The sequence below is a fragment of the Oncorhynchus gorbuscha genome, linkage group LG26, assembly GCF_021184085.1.
Source record: "Oncorhynchus gorbuscha isolate QuinsamMale2020 ecotype Even-year linkage group LG26, OgorEven_v1.0, whole genome shotgun sequence".
In the NCBI taxonomy this organism is placed as follows: Eukaryota; Metazoa; Chordata; class Actinopteri; order Salmoniformes; family Salmonidae; genus Oncorhynchus; species Oncorhynchus gorbuscha.
Window position 1 is genome coordinate 13100058 of NC_060198.1, and position 21804 is coordinate 13121861.

The 21804-nt window shown below is 44.0% G+C and overlaps 2 protein-coding genes and 1 pseudogene across 3 annotated transcripts in view; 1 reads left to right on the plus strand and 2 right to left on the minus strand.

Annotated features, from left to right (window-relative positions):
* The window catches only part of LOC124015204 (peroxisomal acyl-coenzyme A oxidase 1-like), a 28652-nt gene extending 26300 nt beyond the window's left edge, over window positions 1-2352 (minus strand). Inside the window, exon 1 of one of the 2 annotated variants that reach the window (XM_046330240.1) lies at window positions 2099-2352. In XM_046330240.1, the coding sequence (XP_046186196.1) occupies window positions 2099-2207 (109 nt within the window). In that variant the 5' untranslated portion in view covers window positions 2208-2352. The remainder of the gene's footprint in view (window positions 1-2098) is intronic. The other variant, XM_046330238.1, reaches the window with a different exon arrangement.
* On the plus strand, window positions 1905-11390 carry ten1 (TEN1 subunit of CST complex). The gene is made up of 3 exons (XM_046330241.1): window positions 1905-2577; window positions 2863-3020; window positions 4646-11390. Exons 1-3 carry the CDS (start codon window positions 2489-2491, stop codon window positions 4807-4809), a joined length of 411 nt encoding a protein of 136 aa, XP_046186197.1. The 5' UTR covers window positions 1905-2488; the 3' UTR covers window positions 4810-11390.
* Window positions 5494-19822, minus strand: LOC124015203 (annotated as a pseudogene).
* Between the last annotated feature and the right edge of the window lie 1982 nt (window positions 19823-21804).

Consider the following 21804-nt stretch of genomic DNA (forward strand, 5'->3'; position numbering starts at 1 on the left):
GCAAAAGAGCAGAAAAGTAATTAAATAAAAACAGTATGGGGATGAGGTAGGTAATTGGGTGGGCTATTTACCGATGGACTATGTACAGCTGCAACGATCGGTTAGCTGCTCAGACAGCAGATGTTTAAAATGATGAGGGAGATAAGTCTCCAACTTCAGCAATTTTTGGAATTCGTTCCAGTCACAGGCAGCAGAGAACTGGAAGGAAAGGCGGTCAAATGAGGTGTCGGCTTTAGGGATGATCAGTGAAATACACCTGCTGGACCGCATGCTACGGGTGGGTGTTGCCATCGTGACCAGTGAACTGAGATAAGGCGGAGCTTTACCTAGCATGGACTTGTAGATGACCTGGAGCCAGTGGGTCTGACGACGAATATGTAGCGAGGGCCAGCCGACAAGAGCATACAGGTCGCAGTGGTGGGTGGTATAAGGTGCTTTAGTAATAAAACCGATGGCACTGTGATAAACTGCATCCAGTTTGCTGAGTAGAGTATTGGAAGCTATTTTGTAGATGACATCGCCAAAGTCGAGGATTGGTAGGATAGTCAGTTTTACTAGGGTAAGTTTGGCTACGTGAGTGAAGGAGGCTTTGTTGAGAAATAGAAAGTTGACTCTAGATTTGATTTTAGATGGGAGATGTTTGATATGAGTCTGGAAGGAGAGTTTGCAGTCTAGCCAGACACTTAGGTACTTATAGATGTCCACATATTCTAGGTCGGAACCATCCTGGGTGGTGATGTTAGTTGTGCGTGCGGGTGCAGGCAGTTGGAGGCCACAGAAGGAGTGTTGTATGGCATTGAAGCTCATTTTTGGAGGTTAGATAGCACAGTGTCCAAGGAAGGGCCAGAAGTATACAGAATGGTGTCGTCTGTGTAGAGGTGGATCAGGGAATCGCCTGCAGCAAGACCATAGATCGCCTGTGGTGGAAAAATAAGAAACACTAGCATGCTTCTCTGCGACTCTTTCGCAGGTAGCAGTGTACATAAAAAACTATTTGTTCTTAACTGACTTGCCAAGTTAAATAAAAACATATGTTCAACTGTACCTGAAGCCTGGCTTTTTTACTTTAAAAGATTGGAAACATATCTTTCACTATGTAATAGGTCACTGCATCCATTATCTCCTTCCGCCCAAAACGTTTATTGTCATAAGTGATTACGTTTGAAAAGGATGCGGATATGGTAGTTTGTCTTTTAGCAGACGTTTTGGGAATCGACTGACTGGAATCGGCATTGCGTAGTTTCAGTTACAGGTGGTGGAAGGGGTTGATTGTACTTCTGCTTTTCGTAGCAATTGTCTTCCGACACATTTTGCACAGGACATTAGTTTGCTGAACATCAGACCTCTTGAACCCGAACCACTCCAATATTACCGAGAAAATCAATATCGCTGCCCTTTTTGGGGATGATTTCATCATCGCGCTGGCTTCCTCACTTTACATGTTGGTGGAACTCGTACGGTGACACTTCTCCGACGTTGTTACAATTTGTGAAAGGCCGTCCAGGGTTGTGATTGGTGGATAACCTGTGCACGTGTTGTCACTCAATTGGGACATGATTCGACATTGGGCTGACCAAGGTCACAGCGGAACCTCGATTCGTGCGATACAGGCATTTTCCAAATCGCGCTAAAACATCAACTCGAATATACCGAGAGAAAGAAAAACAACTCCATATATCGCCCAGCCCTAGCATGCTAGCTGCAAGCTGGCTATGTTCTCTGGCATTGCACAAATCAGAGCCTTGTTTATACAAAACAGCATGCACAAGATACACATGAATGCAAAAAGTGGCCTTAAAATCGTGTCATTGATAATGATAAAACAGCTGACGGGTTAGAACTACTGTTACAACAACAGATAAGATAAACAACTGTCCAACCTAGCCTAGGCAGCAGATAAGAGGCCGTGCAGAAATAGCGACCACTATCGGTTGCCTAGGCTATGCATAACCAACCTTCGCCAATATAGGTCAGCTAGCTAGTTATGAAGCTAGCTAGCTAGCGGCTAGTTCAATGTTGTGTTTACACGTGTTTCGTGGTTTCGCGAGCAAAGCTAGGCTACACATACGAGACACAGTACAAGTCATTCCAACCTTACCAATTTCTCTTCTTCTTTTCGTCTTCTCGATGCCTCCGTCCAGAATATGTGTGAGTTTCTCCACGTCAAATGTAGCGTTCTCACGCTCTCTGGTTATGTCAGGATTCATGGCGAAATAAATGATATTTTCCCTTGCAAAAGACGACGTTGCGTGTGGCGATAAAATGTGAGTTGTGTAATCTTAGGACTGCACGAACCAAGATCTGCAGTGCAATAACCGGAGCCTGAATAATAATCGACGACTTCCTGAATTGGCTAGGAAGGGGGCGCGTTAAAAAAACATCACGTTATGTGACGTTGTGAAACATTACTGCCTTGAACTGACAAAACAGCCATCTGGCATCTTTATGGTATTTTGTCTATTTTACCCTTTGATAACTTATTGAGAAGATGCTTCCAGCACCTGCAGTCTTTCATTTCCTTTGGGAAGTCAACTCTGGTGCAGTCAAGGAGGGAGATTCAGTGAGAACATTTGGAAGGTGAGGAGTGTCTACCGCAGGAGGTTGGTGGCACCGTAATTGTTATTAAGAAAGGGTTCGTGGTTATGACTGGAGTGAATCAGTGGAATGGTATCAAATACATGAACCGCATGGTTTCCAGGTGTTCGATGCCATTCGCTCCGTTCCGGCCAGTATTATGAGCCATTCTTCCGTCAGCAGCCTCCTCTGGTACGATCTTTAACACACCATGTATAATCGTAGTTTTTAAAAATGATTTGTTATCCAGTTTGGATTGCATGGCTAACAGACTAGTTCATTTTCTAGATTAGTGAGTTACCAACCAGAGGAATCGAAGGCTACACTGTCTATCCAGCATGCAGCAAGACAGCACCAAGTTGTTGTTCAGACTACATTTGTTGAACCCTTTGACCCCATCATTGGAGCCCAGTACATGGTTCTGGGCGAGATTGAAAAAGCAGAGGGTAAGATTTGGTTTTTATTTGGTTTATATGCTTTGCAACTCCCAAAATTGTAAGGATTTAGGATTAATGCATTTTAAACCCGCTACCATATTACTTAAGATTGAATTGTTTGAACAACAGCTGCTTTGTCTTTATGTGTGTGTGTGTGTGTGTGTGTGTGTGTGTGTGTGTGTGTGTGTGTGTGTGTGTGTGTGTGTGTGTGTGTGTGTGTGTGTGTGTGTGTGTGTGTGTGTGTGTGTGTGTGTGTGTGTGTGTGTGTGTGTGTGTGTGTGTGTGACAAGAACTGAGTAACATGGTGTGACTTGCATGTGTTAGAGTTGCGTTAATTCGAATCTGGTATCAGGATAAATATGACAATGAGTCACCGATTGTATGCTATGTATTTTCTATTAGCTAAGCAATAAGTGGTAAATGCCATTTTCGTATATACGGTCTCTCGGTCCCACCTTGCAGGGCAAAACAGAGAACTGACTTGTTCTTGACAAAGTTATTATAAATATACCCTGACAGAAATAGTTCCTGCTTCTGAGCCGGCCTGTCAGAGTAGAGACTGGGTGAGTCTAAACCACGCCCAATCGTTGATTGTTGGCGCAGAGCTGGTCCCGGCCCCGGGCGCTTCAGTTGATAGATGTAACTGTTGCTGTGAAGAATATCTATGCGCTCATGCTTGATACCGTTATCTCGCACCTGGCTCCTGTTATCTAACAAAAGACTGTTTGTTCTCGCAACACTACGTTCTGAATGTGCCACCCCCCAACTCATTGCACAGTTCCTGTCTTCATGTTATTCTGTATTTTTCCATAATGAGTAAGGCCCATGGCCCTGAAACTGTTAACAATGTTTCAAGTTAGCTATGTTGCATAATACATACATACATCCACACAAGCCAACAGCAGATAATATTCAATCACATATATGGTAACGGGCTATAGTGCATAACACAGAATCCTCATACATGTTGCAAAGCGGTGTACTGTTTGCTACATTTGCCTTGCCTGTGTGTGTGTGTGTGTGTGTGTGTGTGTGTGTGTGTGTGTGTGTGTGTGTGTGTGTGTGTGTGTGTGTGTGTGTGTGTGTGTGTGTGTGTGTGTGTGTGTGTGTGTGTGTGTGTGTGTGTGTGTGTGACTTGCTGCATGTTACAAAGTTGTGGTTAATCAGGTATAAGGAGGGGTGGTCATCACAAGGTTTAACTGAGATGGGAAAATACTGAACAATAGCAGGAACTGAGCAACTGTTACAACTAGGGTGTGATACCAGAACAGTGATAATATATACATCTACAGAGGGTGAACTCCAAGAAGCGCCAAGAGGCGGGGACTAGTCTGAGCGCCTGCAATAGGCTGAGCAAAGTCTAAACCACGCTCAGCCTCCACTGTGATAGACATAGTTCCAACTCGTCTTTTGGCCAATCACAGTATAAGAACAACTGTTTACGTACATCCTGTCAGTTCTCTGTTTGCCCTGCGAGGTGGGACAGAGAGCCCGTATATACGAAAATTGCATTTACCATTTATTGCTTGAATTTAATTCAAGATAATTAACGACAGATTGTGACTTTTATTCTTCCTGATACCGGATTCGAAAGACGCAACTCTAACAAAACCCACTTACCTATCTCTTCACAGGAGGTGATGGTGTGATGGTCCAAGCCCGCGTGCTGAACTGTGTGGATGGGGTGAACCTAGCCCTGCTGCAGAGAGGTGTCAATGAACAGAGGAGCTACTTCAGAGAGAGGGGGGAGAGCAAGGGAGATGCTGCTACTGCTGCTCAGCCACGTGCTCCTCTCTGATCTGGACCCAAATAAGAATGAATCTGTCACAACTGCTGCACTGATACAGTGCTACTGGTGTAAAGTTATGATCCAGGTTGAATTGAATGTTCTTTTGTACATATTGTAATGTTTATATGACCTGATTTATACCTCGGATGGATTGTGTCAAAAGGTCATATTTTATTATGGTTGGGACATTTTCCCCAAATAGCCGATTACATGGACATGTCAAAGATTGAGACTGTGCCTCTAGCTAATTTAGAATGGCGAAGGGTGGAATTATACTATAAAAAGACTTCTGAGGAAATCCTGATTGAGACATAAAAGATGCTTGTTCTGGTGCACTGTGAAGTCCTGCCTTTATTTGTCATACGATATCAATTCTGGAAGTCACCCTCTTCCTGCTGACAGTTAGGCAGGTTCACTGAATGTTGGGGTCAGGTGTATAAAGTAGATCAAGAAAATGCATACTTACAATAAGAATGTATCTAAGATAAGAGGGAATGTTTGATGTGGCCATTTATGCAATGGTTACATTTTGTGAATGAAAACCGATATGTAGTTTGGAAATGTATCTTTGTGAGAAACATAAATGATTGATTTGATATTAGATGTATTTGTGCATGAGGTGTGTGTTATCATGTTGCTTTGTTTTTTTTTCTGGTAGTTAATTCTTCTATTGTGTTGGAAATGAAGAACATGTTGACAATCTCATCTTTAATAATTATTTTCTTGATACAGTATCAAGGTTGCATTTAAAAGGATCAGTGTCAGGAAAATGAGACATAAGACTAATAAGAAATAGACAAACGAAACCTAGTCAATAACATTGCACCATGTCCCATCATCTCTAGTAAAACAATAATATCAAGGATAACAAAAACACTCCTTTGTGTCCTTTTGTAAAGTAGATTTTGCTATCTCCAAACAAATTTGGTAAACAAAAGCAACTCAGCAGCAACAATCATGACCTTAGTGAGCTATGCAGTATTTTCAGCCTAAATTAAATTATACATTCTGGGTAGTATTGATATTTATGTCTATACAATATCATTTGACTTCATATTATTCACCGTAGAGACAACAGTACCCTCCAAGCGCACTTAACAGGTCTATTATCTGGAAGAAAATCGCTGAGAGTTGTATGTGGGGGTGTAGCTGCTGCCAGACACTTTGGAGGAAGCAGGTAGCATCAGTAGGCCAGACTGAGGATCTGTCTTGCAGCGGGCCATTGCTTGCTTGTAGTTGATTTTATCCTTTGTTGTGGGGTCAACAATTTCCTTGGCGTAGTTGTACTCGTCCTGAAGCTCTCTCATCATGGTGCTGTCAATCATTTTGGCTCCAATGGCCTCCTGTATGCCCACACGGTCCGTGTTGTTGGGATTTACCAGCCCTCCCGTCAGGTGTTGCACCTCCATGTAACGCAGGGCAGTTTCTTTGGGCATCCAACCTTTCAGGACGGCCTCTCCCACCGACAGGCGTTCTCTGGTCATGGGGTCCTCCACGCCAGTGTAGGCTTTCTGGGCGTTGAGTAGCCGCTGCAGTTGGCTCGAATCGATGAGTCCCCTCTCGGCTGCTTTGTGGACCGAGTATCTCTCCATGTTGCTGATGTCAACGATGCCCCCTGTAGCAGCCTGTGCTTCCAACAGCTTTTGTGCTGTGCCGCTTTCGATCAGCTTGCGGGCCACTGCACTGCGTATGGAGAGGCATGTGTCAGAGTTTGTGTCAATTACACCAGCGATAGGATATCTTTCCTTCGGGGCAGGAACAGGGGCACTGCTGGTAGGGGACGACTTTAGCGAGGATGCTGGCTTTGATGTGATTGAGTTGAACTTGGGCTGTTTTTCTTTTTCACCTGCGACAAGGAGGGCAAACTCTGAAATAGGCATTTTCCCATCCTTGTATTTTTGCAGATCATACTGGGTCAGTTTTCCATCTCTCAAGGCATTTTTGATAGAGTACTGCTTGCCGCTCTTGCGATCCTGCAGCACAGAGGTCTCCCCATCAGGTCCCATGGAAGTTATTTCCTCCCAATCGCACTCCAGCTCTTGCAGATGCATGTACTGGGTACGGTCAATCAGTCCCTGCAGGTAGGCTTCATATGGCGATAGTTCATTGCCAGTATCAGGGTCCAAGATGGTGATTTTAGTGGAGACATTGGTCTCCTTTGTCCGGGTCTCTGCATGGTCTTCCTTCTCCTTGTCCCTTTGGAGTTCCCTGATGGTGTTGTCTTTCTGGTGGATCGTGTCTTTCTCGTCCAGTATCTCCCTCTCCAGACGCTGCACGTCAGACTCCATCTTGACGCTCTTTTGCCTGTTGATCTGGCTTCTCTCGCTCATCAGCTTGGTCTGCTGCTGGAACGATACGCTGATGTCTTGCCTCTCAGACTCCAACTTCTTCAGCTCCTGGGTGAGGTTGTCTTTCTCCCTCTGCAAGGTGTCCCTGGCCAGAATGAGACTCGTCTCTTCCCGGGAAGTGCTTGACTGAGTGCCATTCAGTCGGTTGAGTTTATCAGAGAGTTGTTTGATTTTTTCCTCCAGGTCTTGCCTGGCATGTTTCTCCTGAGACACCAGGCCCTTCAGGCGGTATCTCTCTGCTTCTACAGCCTGGTCTTTCTCCACCCGGATAACCTCTTTGTACACCGTCTTCTCTACGGCCTTTTCTCGCTGAAGGAGCTCAAGCTTGACATTGGTGTTCCTGATGTTTCTCTGAATATTCAGGACGTCATTGGTTTCCTTGTCCATGTCTGAGCGAAGACCGTTGGTCATCCTCTCCAGTCTGGGGTCTCTCTCAACTTTCAGGACCTCCTCGACAACAATACTCTCCTCGACGGGTGGCGGGGCATTCTCAAGCTCTTTGATGCGCAGTTTGATCTGTTTCAGTTCAGACTCCACTTTAATCTTCGTCTGATGTTCATCACTCTGCTTTAGGATGTTCTCCTTCTCCTCCACTAAGGTTTTAAGTTTTTGCATCTCAAGCTCTAGCTGCCGGCGGGACTTAACCTCCTCATCCAGGCTCCTGCCAAGCTTATCATGCTCAACTATCTGCTTGGGGTCCTTCTGTAGACGCACCACCTCCTGCACCACCACTTTTTCCTCTGGTTTTTGTCTCTCCAGCTGGATGTACTTGTTTTGCAGGTCGAACACCATCTCCTCAATGGTACGGCGACGCTGTTGCTCTTCGCGTACCTCCTTTCTCAGCCGATCTGCCTCCTTCTCCAAGAGCGGATCATCCTCATACTTGAAGATATCTTTGGTCATAATCTTTGTCTCCACCTTGGATTTTTCTGCTTTCCACTCGTCCCTCTCTTTCCTCAGGAGGTTAATCTGGTCCTCTACATTATTGTAAGTACGGTGCAGATGGTTCACCTGATCATTGAGCCTCTGTATCTCTCTTTCATTCTCAGGGCTCCTCTCCTCTTTCACCACGTCTTGGATGACTTCCTTCAGCTCCACCTTTGGCTTCTTGGAACGCAGGGCTTCCAGATCGACCATGACCAAAGTGATCTGGTCCTGTAAGTCAGAACGCTGCTTGTTGAAGTCTTGAACATCTTTCTTCAGACGCATTATCTCCAACTCTGTTTGTGGATCTATGCGGTAGATCTCATTGACGGTTTCCCTGAGTTCGACCTTGGGCTTCCACTGCCCCACCTCGCTATACCGATTTTTGAGCTGAGAGACCTCCTTGACCAGAGAGTCCGTCTCAATTTTCTCTCCCTCTAGGCCTGATCGAATCCTCTTGGATTCATTGATTAGCTCAGGGTCCTGTTCGACTTTCTTCACCTCCCTAGTGACCACCTTGGGCTGAATGGTGGGAATGATCCTCTCCAATGCATTGATCTGGCTCCTCGTTTGGAAGATCTCATCATTCAGAGTCTTGCTCTTGTGACCTTCATCTGCAATTTCCTTCTCAAATGTTTTAACAGCCTTGAGCATCTCTGGATCCTTCTCCAATCGAATCACCTCCTTTTTCATGATCTTCTCCCTGATGTTGGGTCTTGTAGCATTCAGGATGGTGACCTCTGTCTTCTGTTGAATGACTTCTCCCTCTTTTACTCGAACCTCATTCTTTATCTTGCCGATCTCGTCTTTTAACTTGGAGGCTTCTACATCCAACTTAGGATCTCTCTCAAACTCAGTCACCTCTCTAGTCACCAGTTTGGGCTTGATGCACTTGAGGTCATCCTCAAAATTGGCGATTTTGATTTTCACACCCTCAAGCTCACCCTGGGTACGGCTGCGCTTCAAGGCCTCTTTGTGGATTTGGTCCTCTAGATCTTTTAGGTTGGTTTCCAGTTTCGGGTCGCGGTAGTACTCGAGCACCTCCTTCTCCTCAACTCGATGCATCCCTTTACGGCTCTTCAGAGACAGCATCCTGGTTTTGAAAGTAGCCACGTCAGTCTCAGCACGGCTGCGTCTATCGCTCTCCACACTCAACTCTCGCTGCAGGCTCTTTATGTTTATGATTGGTTTTATGGTTGGTTCTATTGATTGTTTCTCATGTTTCTACAAAAAGTAAACAACCAAAAAATACTTCAACATTTTCATCATTTTGTGTCCGAAACACATTCAATTGATCAAAACTGGCAGTGGGAAAGAAGTTATGTTTAGCTAGATTTTCCAACTCACCTGAGCGATGAGGTTCTTAGCAAAGCCCATCTGATTGAGCAGCTGGTCATTCTCAGCTGACGTTTTAGCATAGTGGTTCACCACAGCCTTTTCCTGTAATGTACAAAGAAGCACAGCCATCCTTCAGCTCACAGTGCTCAAGAAAACATGCAGGCAAACATGACGCGCCCTATGTTGGATCTGCATAGAAGTGGATGAACATGAATGTCATTTGTGTCTATTGACTTTCATTCCTTACGTATTACCTGGTTCTGCACAGAATCGGCAAGGGTGGAGGTGTGACGCCTTTTGGAATCGTTGGCTCCCACGTTGTCGAGGGCGCTGCTGTATTTGTCAGTGTTGACCTCATATTCCTGCACAAGAAGTTGAAATTAAGATTTTATTATTCAATATCCAAATATTTAAATATCTGTTGCACAAATAAACGGTTAATCATGATGGAGTAGGATAATGAGTCTTACATTGAGGATATTCTGCAAATCTTGGGAAAGGTCAACCACTCTATCCAGGTCGTCTCCCTTGTTCTTGATGTCGTCCACCACCCTCTGAATTAGAAATGACCAAATTTAAACTTGATTGCAAAATATATGTCTTACAATGATATTTTAAGAATATCTCCAACAATTTCAAACCTTCTTGACACACAACACAAACAGACAGACCTTCTGGGAGGTCTGCTTGGAGTTGACCTGTGATAGGTCATCGCTGGGGCTGATCTTGTTGTCAGGCAGATTTTTCAGGAAGGAGTTCAGAGATTTGCTTGAGTCCTGGAATTCCTGGTTCTTGCCTGCAGCCTCTTGCAAGAGGCCCTCTCTGAGACAGAAAAACGCAATGAAAAACACTTTCACGATGACAAACTGAAAACAATTATTCTATTCATCTGACGTTTGAGCAAACGAATGGACTATTTTTGATACCATATATTTGCAGACATGGTGTGTGTGGTCAACGTTAGCTGACAGGCAAGTGGCCCTGGGCTCACCTCTCCTTCAGCTGGTTGTTGATGTTAGAGTAGCGGTTCTGTAGTTGTTTGACCTGGGTCCCCTGGCGATGGATGTCTGGGCAGTACTCCTGGTAGCCCTGCTGCAGGGAACTACACAGCTGCTCGCTGGTCTCCAGCTCCTGGCCCAGCTTTTTCAGTTCACTCTGAGAGCCCGCCACATCCTTACGCAGACTCTGTAGAGAACAGATACGAGAAATGTGTCCTGGTGCTGTGCTTTTAGCTAAATTAGAAGGGGTGACTGAAATGTGTCCTGGTGCTGTGCTTTTTGCTAAATTAGAAGGGGTGACTGAAATGTGTCCTGGTGCTGTGCTTTTAGCTAAATTAGAAGGGGTGACTGAAATGTATCCTGGTGCTGTGATTTTAGCTAAATTAGAAGGGGTGACTGAAATGTGTCCTGGTGCTGTGCTTTTTGCTAAATTAGAAGGGGTGACTGAAATGTGTCCTGGTGCTGTGCTTTTAGCTACATTAGAAGGGGTGACTGAAATGTGTCCTGGTGCTGTGCTTTTAGCTAAATTAGAAGGGGTGACTGAAATGTGTCCTGGTGCTGTGCTTTTAGCTAAATTTGAAGGGGTGACTGAAATGTGCAGTCAAATGATATACAGTCCTTTATTACTTCAAGTCAATCACTAGGGTATTCTCTGGTCCAATTTGTTCAGGGATACTGTAGAATCTATTTGGTTCTCTTAAGACTGTTGATGTGTGTCCAAAATGGCACACTAATCCAAGGCAGTGTAGACAATGGTCCTGGTCAAAAGTAGTTCACTATATAGGGAATGGGGTGCACTGGTAATTGTCCCGCCCACCTGGATCTCCTGGGTGCGGTCCTGAATAGCATTGGGGACATCTGGGATAGGGCCATCCTTATTCAGCTTTTCCTCAAAGCCAGAGACGATGCCATCCACTTTCTTGATCTGCTTCTCCAGGTTCAGAGATGCATTGGCCCTATAGAATAAGTGGCAAAAAAATAATTAACAGCAAGATCTTCTGTGTGATGCTATTTTCTGATAATATCATATCGCTAAGACAGGTGATTGAGGATAATGTATGTTTGTAAAATGGTCGTACTTCTTGTTAAATAGGTCGGCCAGGGCTACGATGCCATCTTGCTTGTCCTTGGCAGCTTGAAGTTTGGCTGCAAGGCCTTTGGAGATGTCCTTCTCCAACTTTGGCTGCTCCATAGCTGCCAGAGCATCTGCTGCTTTCTACAAGAGGTACAACCACCGTATCATGAGAGTCAGTACCATCCTCACCAACAATAGCATAACTATCATCATCGTCATTAGACTCCTCATCCTCTTTAATAATAATAATATAATATATGCCATTTAGAGGCGCGAATCCATCAATATCAATCTATAATTATTCAGATTTAGCTTGTTAACCAGCATGAAGATATACTGTACAGTTACAATGGCTGGTAGACATGCTTTCTATCTATCAAAAAGTAGCGGAATAGGGTACCATTTTGGATGTGCCCTTAGACTGCCTGAGGCTGGTCGAGTGGGTAATGTGGCCTGCAACACATATCACTCCACAGCGTGGGTACAAATCCCGGCTCCACCTCTACTCTCTTTCTCCCTCCTTCGCAGTCTCCTTGCTCATTTCCTCTTGTATCGGTCTCAATAAAGTTAAAAACAAGACTTTCTCTCGCCTTCTCTGTCTTCCTGCTCACTTGAATCTGTCTCGATAAAGTTAAAAACAAGACTCTCTCTCACCTCTTGCTCCTTCAGCCTCTTGGCCAGGTCGGCGGTGGGGTCACTGCGGTCCAGTGGGGCCCTCAGACGGCTCAACATGCCCTGCTTGGCTTTGACCAGGTCCTCATCCAGCTTATCCAGCTGACCGGCCACGGCTTTAGCTTCGGGGTTGGATGGTGGGGCTACGTGGGGGACACAGGGCAATGATAATCTGGCCTTATCAATAGTAGTGCAGTATGCAGGGAATAGGGTGCCATTTTTATCTGCAGCCGTAGTTAATTTCACATATTGCATATGTACACATGTCCCATAAATACCCTTTGGCTTGGGGTTTACATGACGTGATTAATTGAATGTGATATCACAATGTGGTTTAGGGACAATGTTGAATCAAACGTTGGAGAAGCCATTTCTCCTTATTTACAGTCAAGGATCCTAGCAGTAACAGGAGCAGGTCCAGAGTTATTTGCAAGGCTTTGTTTTGGGGTGCTGGGATTAATGGAGCAACTTTTTCCTCACCTGTGTATACGGGTTTCTCTTCGACACAACGGATCTTGTCCTTCATCGTGCCTAAATAAACAGCCCTCCTCTTCTTGATGTCGTCGAGCACATCACCATGTCTGCGCACGACACACACACACACACACACAAAAAAAAAATTGTTAGAACTGAGACATTTTAATTCACAAAATTGAAGTATTATTGTCCATATGCATGTCATATAATTGACATAACTGTGCTCCTGTTGCTTACAGGTCTACGGTGGCAGTGGCCTCTGGGTCAGGGGGTGGGATCAGGAAGCAGACCCCTGGAAAGGTTTTGGTTGCCCCACCGCTGGTCAATACATCCCAGTTCTCAACGTCTGAATTCGACTTGAGGGTGAACTTGTCCCCTCGAGTGAGTTCAGCCTAAAAGAACACAAAGAGAGAACTTTCCTCAGAATGGATCACATGCAAATATTCCTTTTCATCTCACAAACACAATGCCCAATACTGAGGTATCTAGGAACTTGAATTTATTTTAGTGAGTTCCCGAGTCACGGTAATGTTTGGTTTTTGGATGTTTACATGAGCCTACATTACGTTGCATGGCTTGACACACCTCTCAGTGCCGTGGTAGAGCATTCTATTCTGCCCTAGTAGTCACGTCATTGCTTAGTAGCTTTATCAAAGATTCTACAGAGGTTTGGAACCCGCTTTGACTTCATACCGTAACCTGTGGTGGAGGCTCCGGGACAGGGTCAAAGTTAAAAGGTGAGAGGTCAAGAGCAGCTGGTCATACCTTCTCAGTCTTCCAGTCACAGAGGGACTCCACAGTGGTGGACCTGGTGGGCGGGTAGCGGCGCAGCTTGAGGGGGGCGATGGTGGTGCTCCTCTTCCTCAGGTCAGCCAGGAGCTGCTCATTGCGTTGCACCGTACTCTCCTCAGCCTGAGAGAAGAGAGAGAGAGAGAGAGAGAGAGAGAGAGAGAGAGAGAGAGAGAGAGAGAGAGAGAGAGAGAGAGAGAGAGGGTAAAGGTGAAATTGGGACCACCTGCATTGCATTTCAGAATAACCATTTTTCTTCACGTTATTTACTATTTATTTAATGTAGTAGGGTAATGTCATGATAACATTTGGTAATGTGTGAAAGAAATGTAATGTCTTTAGAAGTGAAGTGTTAACACGCACACTACCATTTATTTCTCGATTGTGGTGCAGGGAGTTAAAGCCCATAAATTGATATTGTAAAAAAAATAATGGTCTTGAAAATGTTTTTTTTTTAAATATATATTTATATGACAATAAATTTGTATTTATTTTTCTCAATATGAAATGCAATGTAGCATCTTTATGATTCATGGGTGTGTTGACAGTTTACTGGCAAGTTAACACCAAAGATTCAATGAGATTGGAACAGTATCCAGATGTACAATAGATATCAGTGTTCACATCCTGGCATTACCTATATTTGTATTTTTGTGTGTGTGTGTGTGTGTGTATGTATGTATCAGAGAGGTTGGAAATAAGCAGAAGACAAAATTCCCATCTAGTATGGACTAATAAACTATATCTTCTCTTACCTCCAGTTGTAGAGTCATCGCTGAGCCACTCCTCCCAGTTGAGCCTTCCACTTTCTTCAGGCTCGAGTTGAGTTCACTCAGAGACTCCGATAGCGTCTCCACATCTAGTTGGTACTGAACAGGGACACAGACAGACAGCACATCAGAACATGGTATCTTTTTTCCACATACAGTATCTTTGACCTATCCAGTTTACTGATCATGCTGCAGTTTGAATGTCTATGGCCATGTGCTTAGGGACATTTCTGCTTCAAAACCAGACAGAAGATACCCTTTCCATTCTGGCAATAAAGACGGAAGTCTGAATATTATTCTAAGCTGATGACGATACTATGAAGCCTCGTTAATTAATGTATTCTGAGTGACATTTACCTTCTTGAAATCCTCCATGTTATCCAGATGGGTCTCTTGGCAGATGCACAGGTTGAGGAACTTCTGCCAGTCATTCCGTAAATAATCTCTCTGAGCCTGAAACAAGTATAAAGATGAAGCCATCACGGAAAAAGGGGAAATCTCGATATCTTTCAGGAACATGGTAAACTTGGTGGACCTACATGTAGAAGTCTAATCTACGGAAGGGTGATCGATTCTTGATTGAAGACAATGTAAAATGGTAATAGTCGACAAGGGGAGGTGTACTTAAAACTTTTAATTGGTTATTGGCGTGTACCTGTATTGTGGTGCTGGCCGGGTGCTTCAGTTCAATGAGTCGATCTCCGTCGTCCTGGAGTTTGTTGACTTCACTCTCATGGGACAGCAGGCTGTTGTTCTTAAAGTTCTGATTGAGATTTAAAAAAGAAGAAATATGATGTCACTGAACATGGCTCCTTCAGTAATGGAAAAGTAAAGTAAAGTAAATCCACGTCAGAAACCACGTCAGAAACCTATGAAGCACCTCCTCAAGCAACAGTTTCATACTTTATTGTTATGTAAAGTCCATTGACATTGAGTGACACTCTATTTGACCCCTAAGATGGACTCTCACCTCATACTGTCTACGGACGTCCGGAGGGTCCAACATGTGGTCGCTCCAGTCCTGTTTCAGGATTTTTGCCTGTTCGTCTCCTAGATAGGCCAGCTCCTTGTTACAGCCCTGCATGTAGTCATACAGACTGCTCAGGTAGTGGTGCCGCCATTTTGAATTGTCCTGTGGGAATAGAACAGTATTATATAACAACTGTAAAGAGTCACACCAAAAAGAGAACAGATGTTACAATTACTTTTTAGGTTGAAAGTGAAATCCCATCAGAGGAGGCTGGTGGGAGGAGCTATAGGAGGACGGGCTCGTTGTAAATGGCTGGAATGGAATAAATGGAACAGTATCAAACACATCAAACATTTGGAAACCCCGTGTTGGACTCTGTTCCATTTATTCCATTCTAGCCAATTACAACGAGCCCGTCCTCCTATAGCTCCTCCCACCAGCCTCCTCTGGATCTCATAGTACCCATATGATACACAGACTTACCAAGAGGTTGTTGTATTGTTTCTTGATGGCAGCATACTCCTCCTGAAACACAAATGAATTGTGGTCATGTTCACTAGCTACAAGATGTTTTCAAACACATCCATTAAATCCACGAACCCTTGAATTCATTGTCACGAAGGTGAGAGAGTTGAAAAGGGTTACCTTGGTGCTGGTGGAGCTGGTGCTGAGCTGAGAGCTGTAGGTCTCGATCTCCTTGTGCAGTATGTTGTGGGCGGCGATCTGCTTCTTCAGGTCAGCCATGGTGGGCCCGTACTCCTCCGTGTTCACCTCCCTCTGAGAGACAGACACGCAGAACGGTGTGGTCAGTCATGGACACAATTAGACTCAGAAGAAAACTAACAAGAGGCTTGATGGTAGCATGCATTCGTGTGGGGTATCTTAAATGAACATGAACTGTAGGATAGCGATGAACTGAACGTTGTATACTGCTGTGCTCGTTGTTGCGTTGTGCACCGTTGTGTTAGCTAAGTCAGTCAATATATAGTACAACAAAAGTCCATTTCAGCTTGGATTGGTGACCAGAGCAGTTTGTCAAGGGGATGAGCACCATGCTTTGATAAGGATGTTTACAATATGGAGGCTTGGTCTGAAGTTTGTTGCCAAAGAAGAGGAGGACACTTGATTTTTACCTGTTTCCGATTGAGCACTGAAGCCCAGTCGATTCTGGCTTCAGCTCCACATCGTTGACAGGCTCATAGATGTCCCGGTAGAAGGCACAGTCTTTCAGCCAGCGGTCATGGAGGTGACTGACACTGGAAGGAACAAAAGGTTGAGGGAGGGAGGGGGAAAAGACGTTTTAGTATGTTTAGCATGAGCATGATAACAAAGAGGACTGGCAAGAGCAACACGTTTTAGTAAACAAATCCAGATGGACCCTCACTGCATCCCCCAATGATCAAATGTCTTAAAGGGAAAAGTGGATTTCTGCAGAGACTAATCTTTTTGGAGCAGCTGAAGAGCCCAAATGATATCAGCGTTCATAAGAGATATCCCACTGGGAACACTGGTTGAATCAACGTTGTTTCCACATCATTTCAATGAAATTGTAGAATAGACGTTGAATTGACATTTGTGCTCAGTGGGATGGGCGTAGAAGAGGTCACTCACTCGCTCTCTATCTCGCTGCTTTGGGGGTGTTTGCACTTCTTGGCCCTGTCCACATCCAGGAAGAGGTCATTCAGCAGGCCCTCAGCCTCAGACAGGTTGCTTGCCACCACTTTCTGGTGCTGGAGGGGGCGGTTTTTCTTCTCATTCTCTGCATCCTACATGGCAATGGGGATGAAGACAGTAGGTGAGTCAACAGAACAGTTAGTGGCCAGAATTGAAGTCCATGGACACACTATTATTTAGAGAGAAAGAAAGAGAGAGACCGTCAGTATGTATTCTCACCACAGCCAGTAGCTCTTCAGCCCGGAGGACATCTTTCTCCACCTGGTCGGAATTCTTCTGCATCCGTGCAATCACCAAGGCCAAGTCGTTGGCTGTGGACCTGTTTAGAGGGCAAAGGTTAAAGGTTAAAGATCTGATTTAGAAAAATAGCAAAGAAGATACAAAATGCAAAAAGGCAGAGAGAGGAATGTGGACATGGAATCTCTGTCTGAATCGAGCACTTCAGTTGTTGTCCTTGACTTAAGTGACCAATGAAGGTCAAGGTCCTAAACATTTAAGATGGATGCAGAGGCCATTATCCTTGTGGAAGCTATCCAAATACAAAACATTACACGCAAAATCATTAGATATAAAACCACAGGCTAAGAATAGATAGTGACCAGAGTAGATGTGTGTGAAGCTGTCCTCTGTGAACTCCCTTTGTCCAAAACCAACACTTTGTCCAAGACTAACAAAAGTCCAATTGTATTACTAGGACCAGGAGTTCTTATCTGACTTGACCAGGAAAACTCTGGGCCATAGGTAGAACCTATAACTAGGGCACTGGGTTCTTGATGTTCAGGAAAAGCTCCTGGCCCTACATAAGACAACACTCTTGAACTGAAACCACGGCTGAGTCTCAAAAGGCACCCTATTCCCTTCATAGTGCAGTACTTTTGACCATGTCAAAAGTAGTGCACTATGTAGGGAATAGTGTGCCATTTGGGACCTAAACCCAATGGTCTCTAGAGGTGACGACCTGGGATCAACAGGAGGGTGAATCACTTCCACTGCCCCACCTGAGAATTCCCAAAACGCTGAACATTCCATCATTCCACAACAACTATTTGTTTGTCTCTCTGTCACTCCCTCTGTGTGACTGTGCCTGCCTGTATTGCTCTCTCTCTCTCTCTCTGCCAACCTAGTGGGTACTCTCCCAGGGCAGTGGTTCAAGGTAGAGCATTGATCTCCCGAGAGGGTTAGAAGTGTGTTGAATACTTTTCCACAGCTTAGAATCCAGGCTTTTCAGATTGCCTGATAAACTGTAAAATACTGTATGTAACTGTCGTCTTACAACTGTTCATCTGAGTTGGGATCAATTCATTTCACCAATTCAGGTGATGTTCAGTGCATGTGTTGAAAATAGTCCACTATTTTCACTGTGTAGTTGTATTTGCTTAACTGACTACATTCCACGACCCCAACATTTCTGCCCATGTTCCTTATAAACCCAAGGAGCCATTTTGAAATGAAAGTGCTGCTATCAACAGTAAAACATGTATTATGATGTAATGAGATTACATATGCTTGTACCGGCAGCATAAGAGGACCGATTCAGTAATCCATAGATCTGTGTTCTCACGTCAAAATGCCCCTAAGGACCATAGCAGCACTGAAGTGATGCCACTAACCTCCCCTTTAAATACCAGCACTACAGGACTCACAAACCTCTTTAAACACCACTATCCCTCCAATGACAACTTCTACAGGTGATGGATTGGGTAAACTATTATTTATTTTTAATTTCACCTTTATTTAACCAGGTAGGCTAGTTGAGAACAAGTTCTCATTAGCAACTGCGACCTGGCCAAGATAAAGCCGTGTATTCCCGCCTCATTTTCATTCCCATCTTTCTCTTGGGAGTCTTTTCACCAGTGTAACCCCCATAGGCTTACAGGTTACATCCCCATTAACACCAGTCTCCATTGACTCAACATAAACACCACCCATCCTGGTGCTAAGCAGGCCTGTGCTGAGGGCGAGACAAAAACAAAAGGTCAGGGTTGATTTTTGACCTTAGGGAAGCTCAAGTGATTCGTATTTTTCTAATCGGGTGACATTTGATTCATCGTTAATGTAGGCCTACAGGCTACGCTTTTGATGACACATTGACATAGGAGTCATACTTGATTGATGGATGAACATTGATACAATTATATGTCCCTAACCTACCTTATCTATGTGCTGTATGTCCTACTCTTTCGTGCTAAAGTCGAAATCTTGATGCCATCATTTATCCCTCCACGGGGAATGTTATGACGTGAATAGTCACCAAATCAATGTGAACCTAAGGAGCCGTACCATTTGATAACGCCATCAAATTTTTGAATCTGTTTTACGTGACCTGAAAACACACACACACATACACAAACAGGTGATTGAGAGCCCCCTCGAATGCTTCTCCTGAGCAAATCTGACCTAAGGCCACATAAAAACCCCGCAAAATCTACGATAACATCAAGACAACCAAAGAGACAAACAAAACTTCTCTTCATATCTTTACATCGAACAAAAGCTGGTCTTCTTGACGACGGCAACATGCCAAAACACACAGTAAACCATCCACCTTCCAATCTCCATTATCCAGTAGTTAGGAATGAACTAAACAAAGGAGATTCCAGAGGATTCTACGAGAAAGAGGGCAACACAGCAAACACCGGAGATAAGAAACAAATCCATGTTAAGGAAGAAGGAGAGGAAAGGAGGAAGGCGGTAGAGTGGAGAGGGTTGCATGACCGAGTTTGCTGTCGTTCCTTCAAGACTCACTTGCTGATCTTGCCGGACCCCTTCAAGGTATTACTGTCCTTCTTCTTGAACATCCTGGATCTTTTGGCGAGTGGACGTTCCACTCCACGGACAGAACTCAAGTCTCTCTGTTCCCCTCACACTCTCTGTTCCTCTCTCGCTGTCACAGATAAGACACACACTCCCCGTGCCTATTTCAGTGTGTGTCCCCGTTGGTGTCAGCACTGTGATTAAGCTGACTGAAAGAGTACCTGTTCCCCTCCCTGTTTACAACCTATTTTGTTCCACAGGACCGGGCCAACCTGTTCTTACACACTCCTTCTCCTCACTCCTGCCCTCCTTTACTCACCTCTCTAGTTCAACCCTACCCGTTCATTGGTTCACTGCCACTCATTGAGGTTTTCTAAAGTCACTGTTGCTATTTTGCTAGGGAGTCTGGAGAAACATTCCATTTCTATAAGGATCCACGTAGAATGACATGGGCTTGTGGGTAATTATATACTAATAAGTAGTGGAGGTAATGTAAACCTTAAACAAGGCAAGATGAAGTACAATCCTATATCTTAGTGGGTGCCTGTGTACTCTGTTCCTATTATTATTATTATTTTAACCTTTATTTAACTAGGCAAGTCAGTTAAGAACAAATTCTTATTTTCAATGATGGCCTAGGAACAGTGGGTTAACTGCAACCTTCCGGTTACTAGTCCAATGCTCTAACCACTAGGCTACCCTGCCACCCTATAGTGTGTGTGTGTGTGTGTGTGTGTGTGTGTGTGTGTGTGTGTGTGTGTGTGTGTGTGTGTGTGTGTGTGTGTGTGTGTGTGTGTGTGTGTGTGTGTGTGTGTGTGTGTGTGTGTGTGTGTGTGTGTGTGTGTGTGTGTGTGTGAGAGAAGGGGGCATAAACAAGTAGAAATGTTGATATTGTAAAACAGGGTTCCCCAACTGGCGGCCCTCCGGTAGCTTTATTTGGCCCCCAAGTTTTTCAAACTTTAATTGTTGGATATAAAAGACTAAAAACACCAGTAAGTGATCTCCAAGTGATTTTAATTTTGAAAATCTGTTCCCAAGTTATTCCCTCGAAAAATAGAGACACACGTGATCACCTACATACGTAAGAAATGTTTGAAATGGTTATGTTTGAGTGAAATATCATATCTGTTTGGGCTTTTGCCGGTCAATTTGCAGTTTATAAATGATTTGTAATTATGTTCCGGTCCCTCGATCATCCGCTCAAGAAGAAAATTGGCCTGCAGCAGATAGATGGTTTACTGTGTGATGATCCCTGTTGTAAAACAATCAATTACCAAGTATTATATTGATTTTGAAAAAGCAAACAAAAATCTTTCTGAATCAAAGTTCAGAATATTAGAATGTATCCAACAGAGAAATGTTCTTTTACACATACCATAAGAACATTGGGTCTGTTCTATACATTGCTTGTACATATCCCTTACAGTGGGCTTCACAAATGTGACCAGATCTTTCTATGGGGGCTTATGTCAAATGTAAGTGATTTTGCTTTATTTTTTTTTTTTTTTAATACAAACTCAGCTTCAACATTTTTTTCATACACTGTTGGAGTAAACATGGGAAAGTTATGCTGCTTTGAAAGTTGATAATCTTGCTATCCCAGTCAGGAGATTTTTTTATTTTTAAAAGCTCTTCTTTGTGAACGGCCATTCAGCATCGTTCACACCCTCTTAAGCCCCACCCATCTCTTTAAGAATTCACACGTAGACGCACAACCAACCCGTCTGTATGGTTAACCCAACCATTATCCTCAGCCAATCATGGCTTTCCATGAAGGATCCTTCCCGTATAGCTCAGTGCTTTCTCCTTGACTAAACTAGGCTCATCACTGAACATTTTTATTCATATTTATGGTTCCCATACACGTTTGTAATTAAGACAAATGAAAGTTCACGTCTTCAAGAAGCCATTTCTGCAACCAAAAACAGCCCTACTGTGAAGTGGAAACTAGCGTCAAACGACCCCCTTGGAGATGGCCTGTCACAAATCTACAATAAAGTTTGACATTATCCTCAATTACCTAGCTATGGACACGAGACTGCTGTGCACCTTTATAAAACCAGATATCAAAGTTATTCATTCTCTCATCAATAGGTTGACCAGAAATAAACAGTGATCTGTTTTTGGGAGTGATCTAAGACAAGGGACATCTCTTTAATCATACAAATACTTCATTCATTGATAATGTCCTTGTTTGCCAAACGGAAGACTTGTA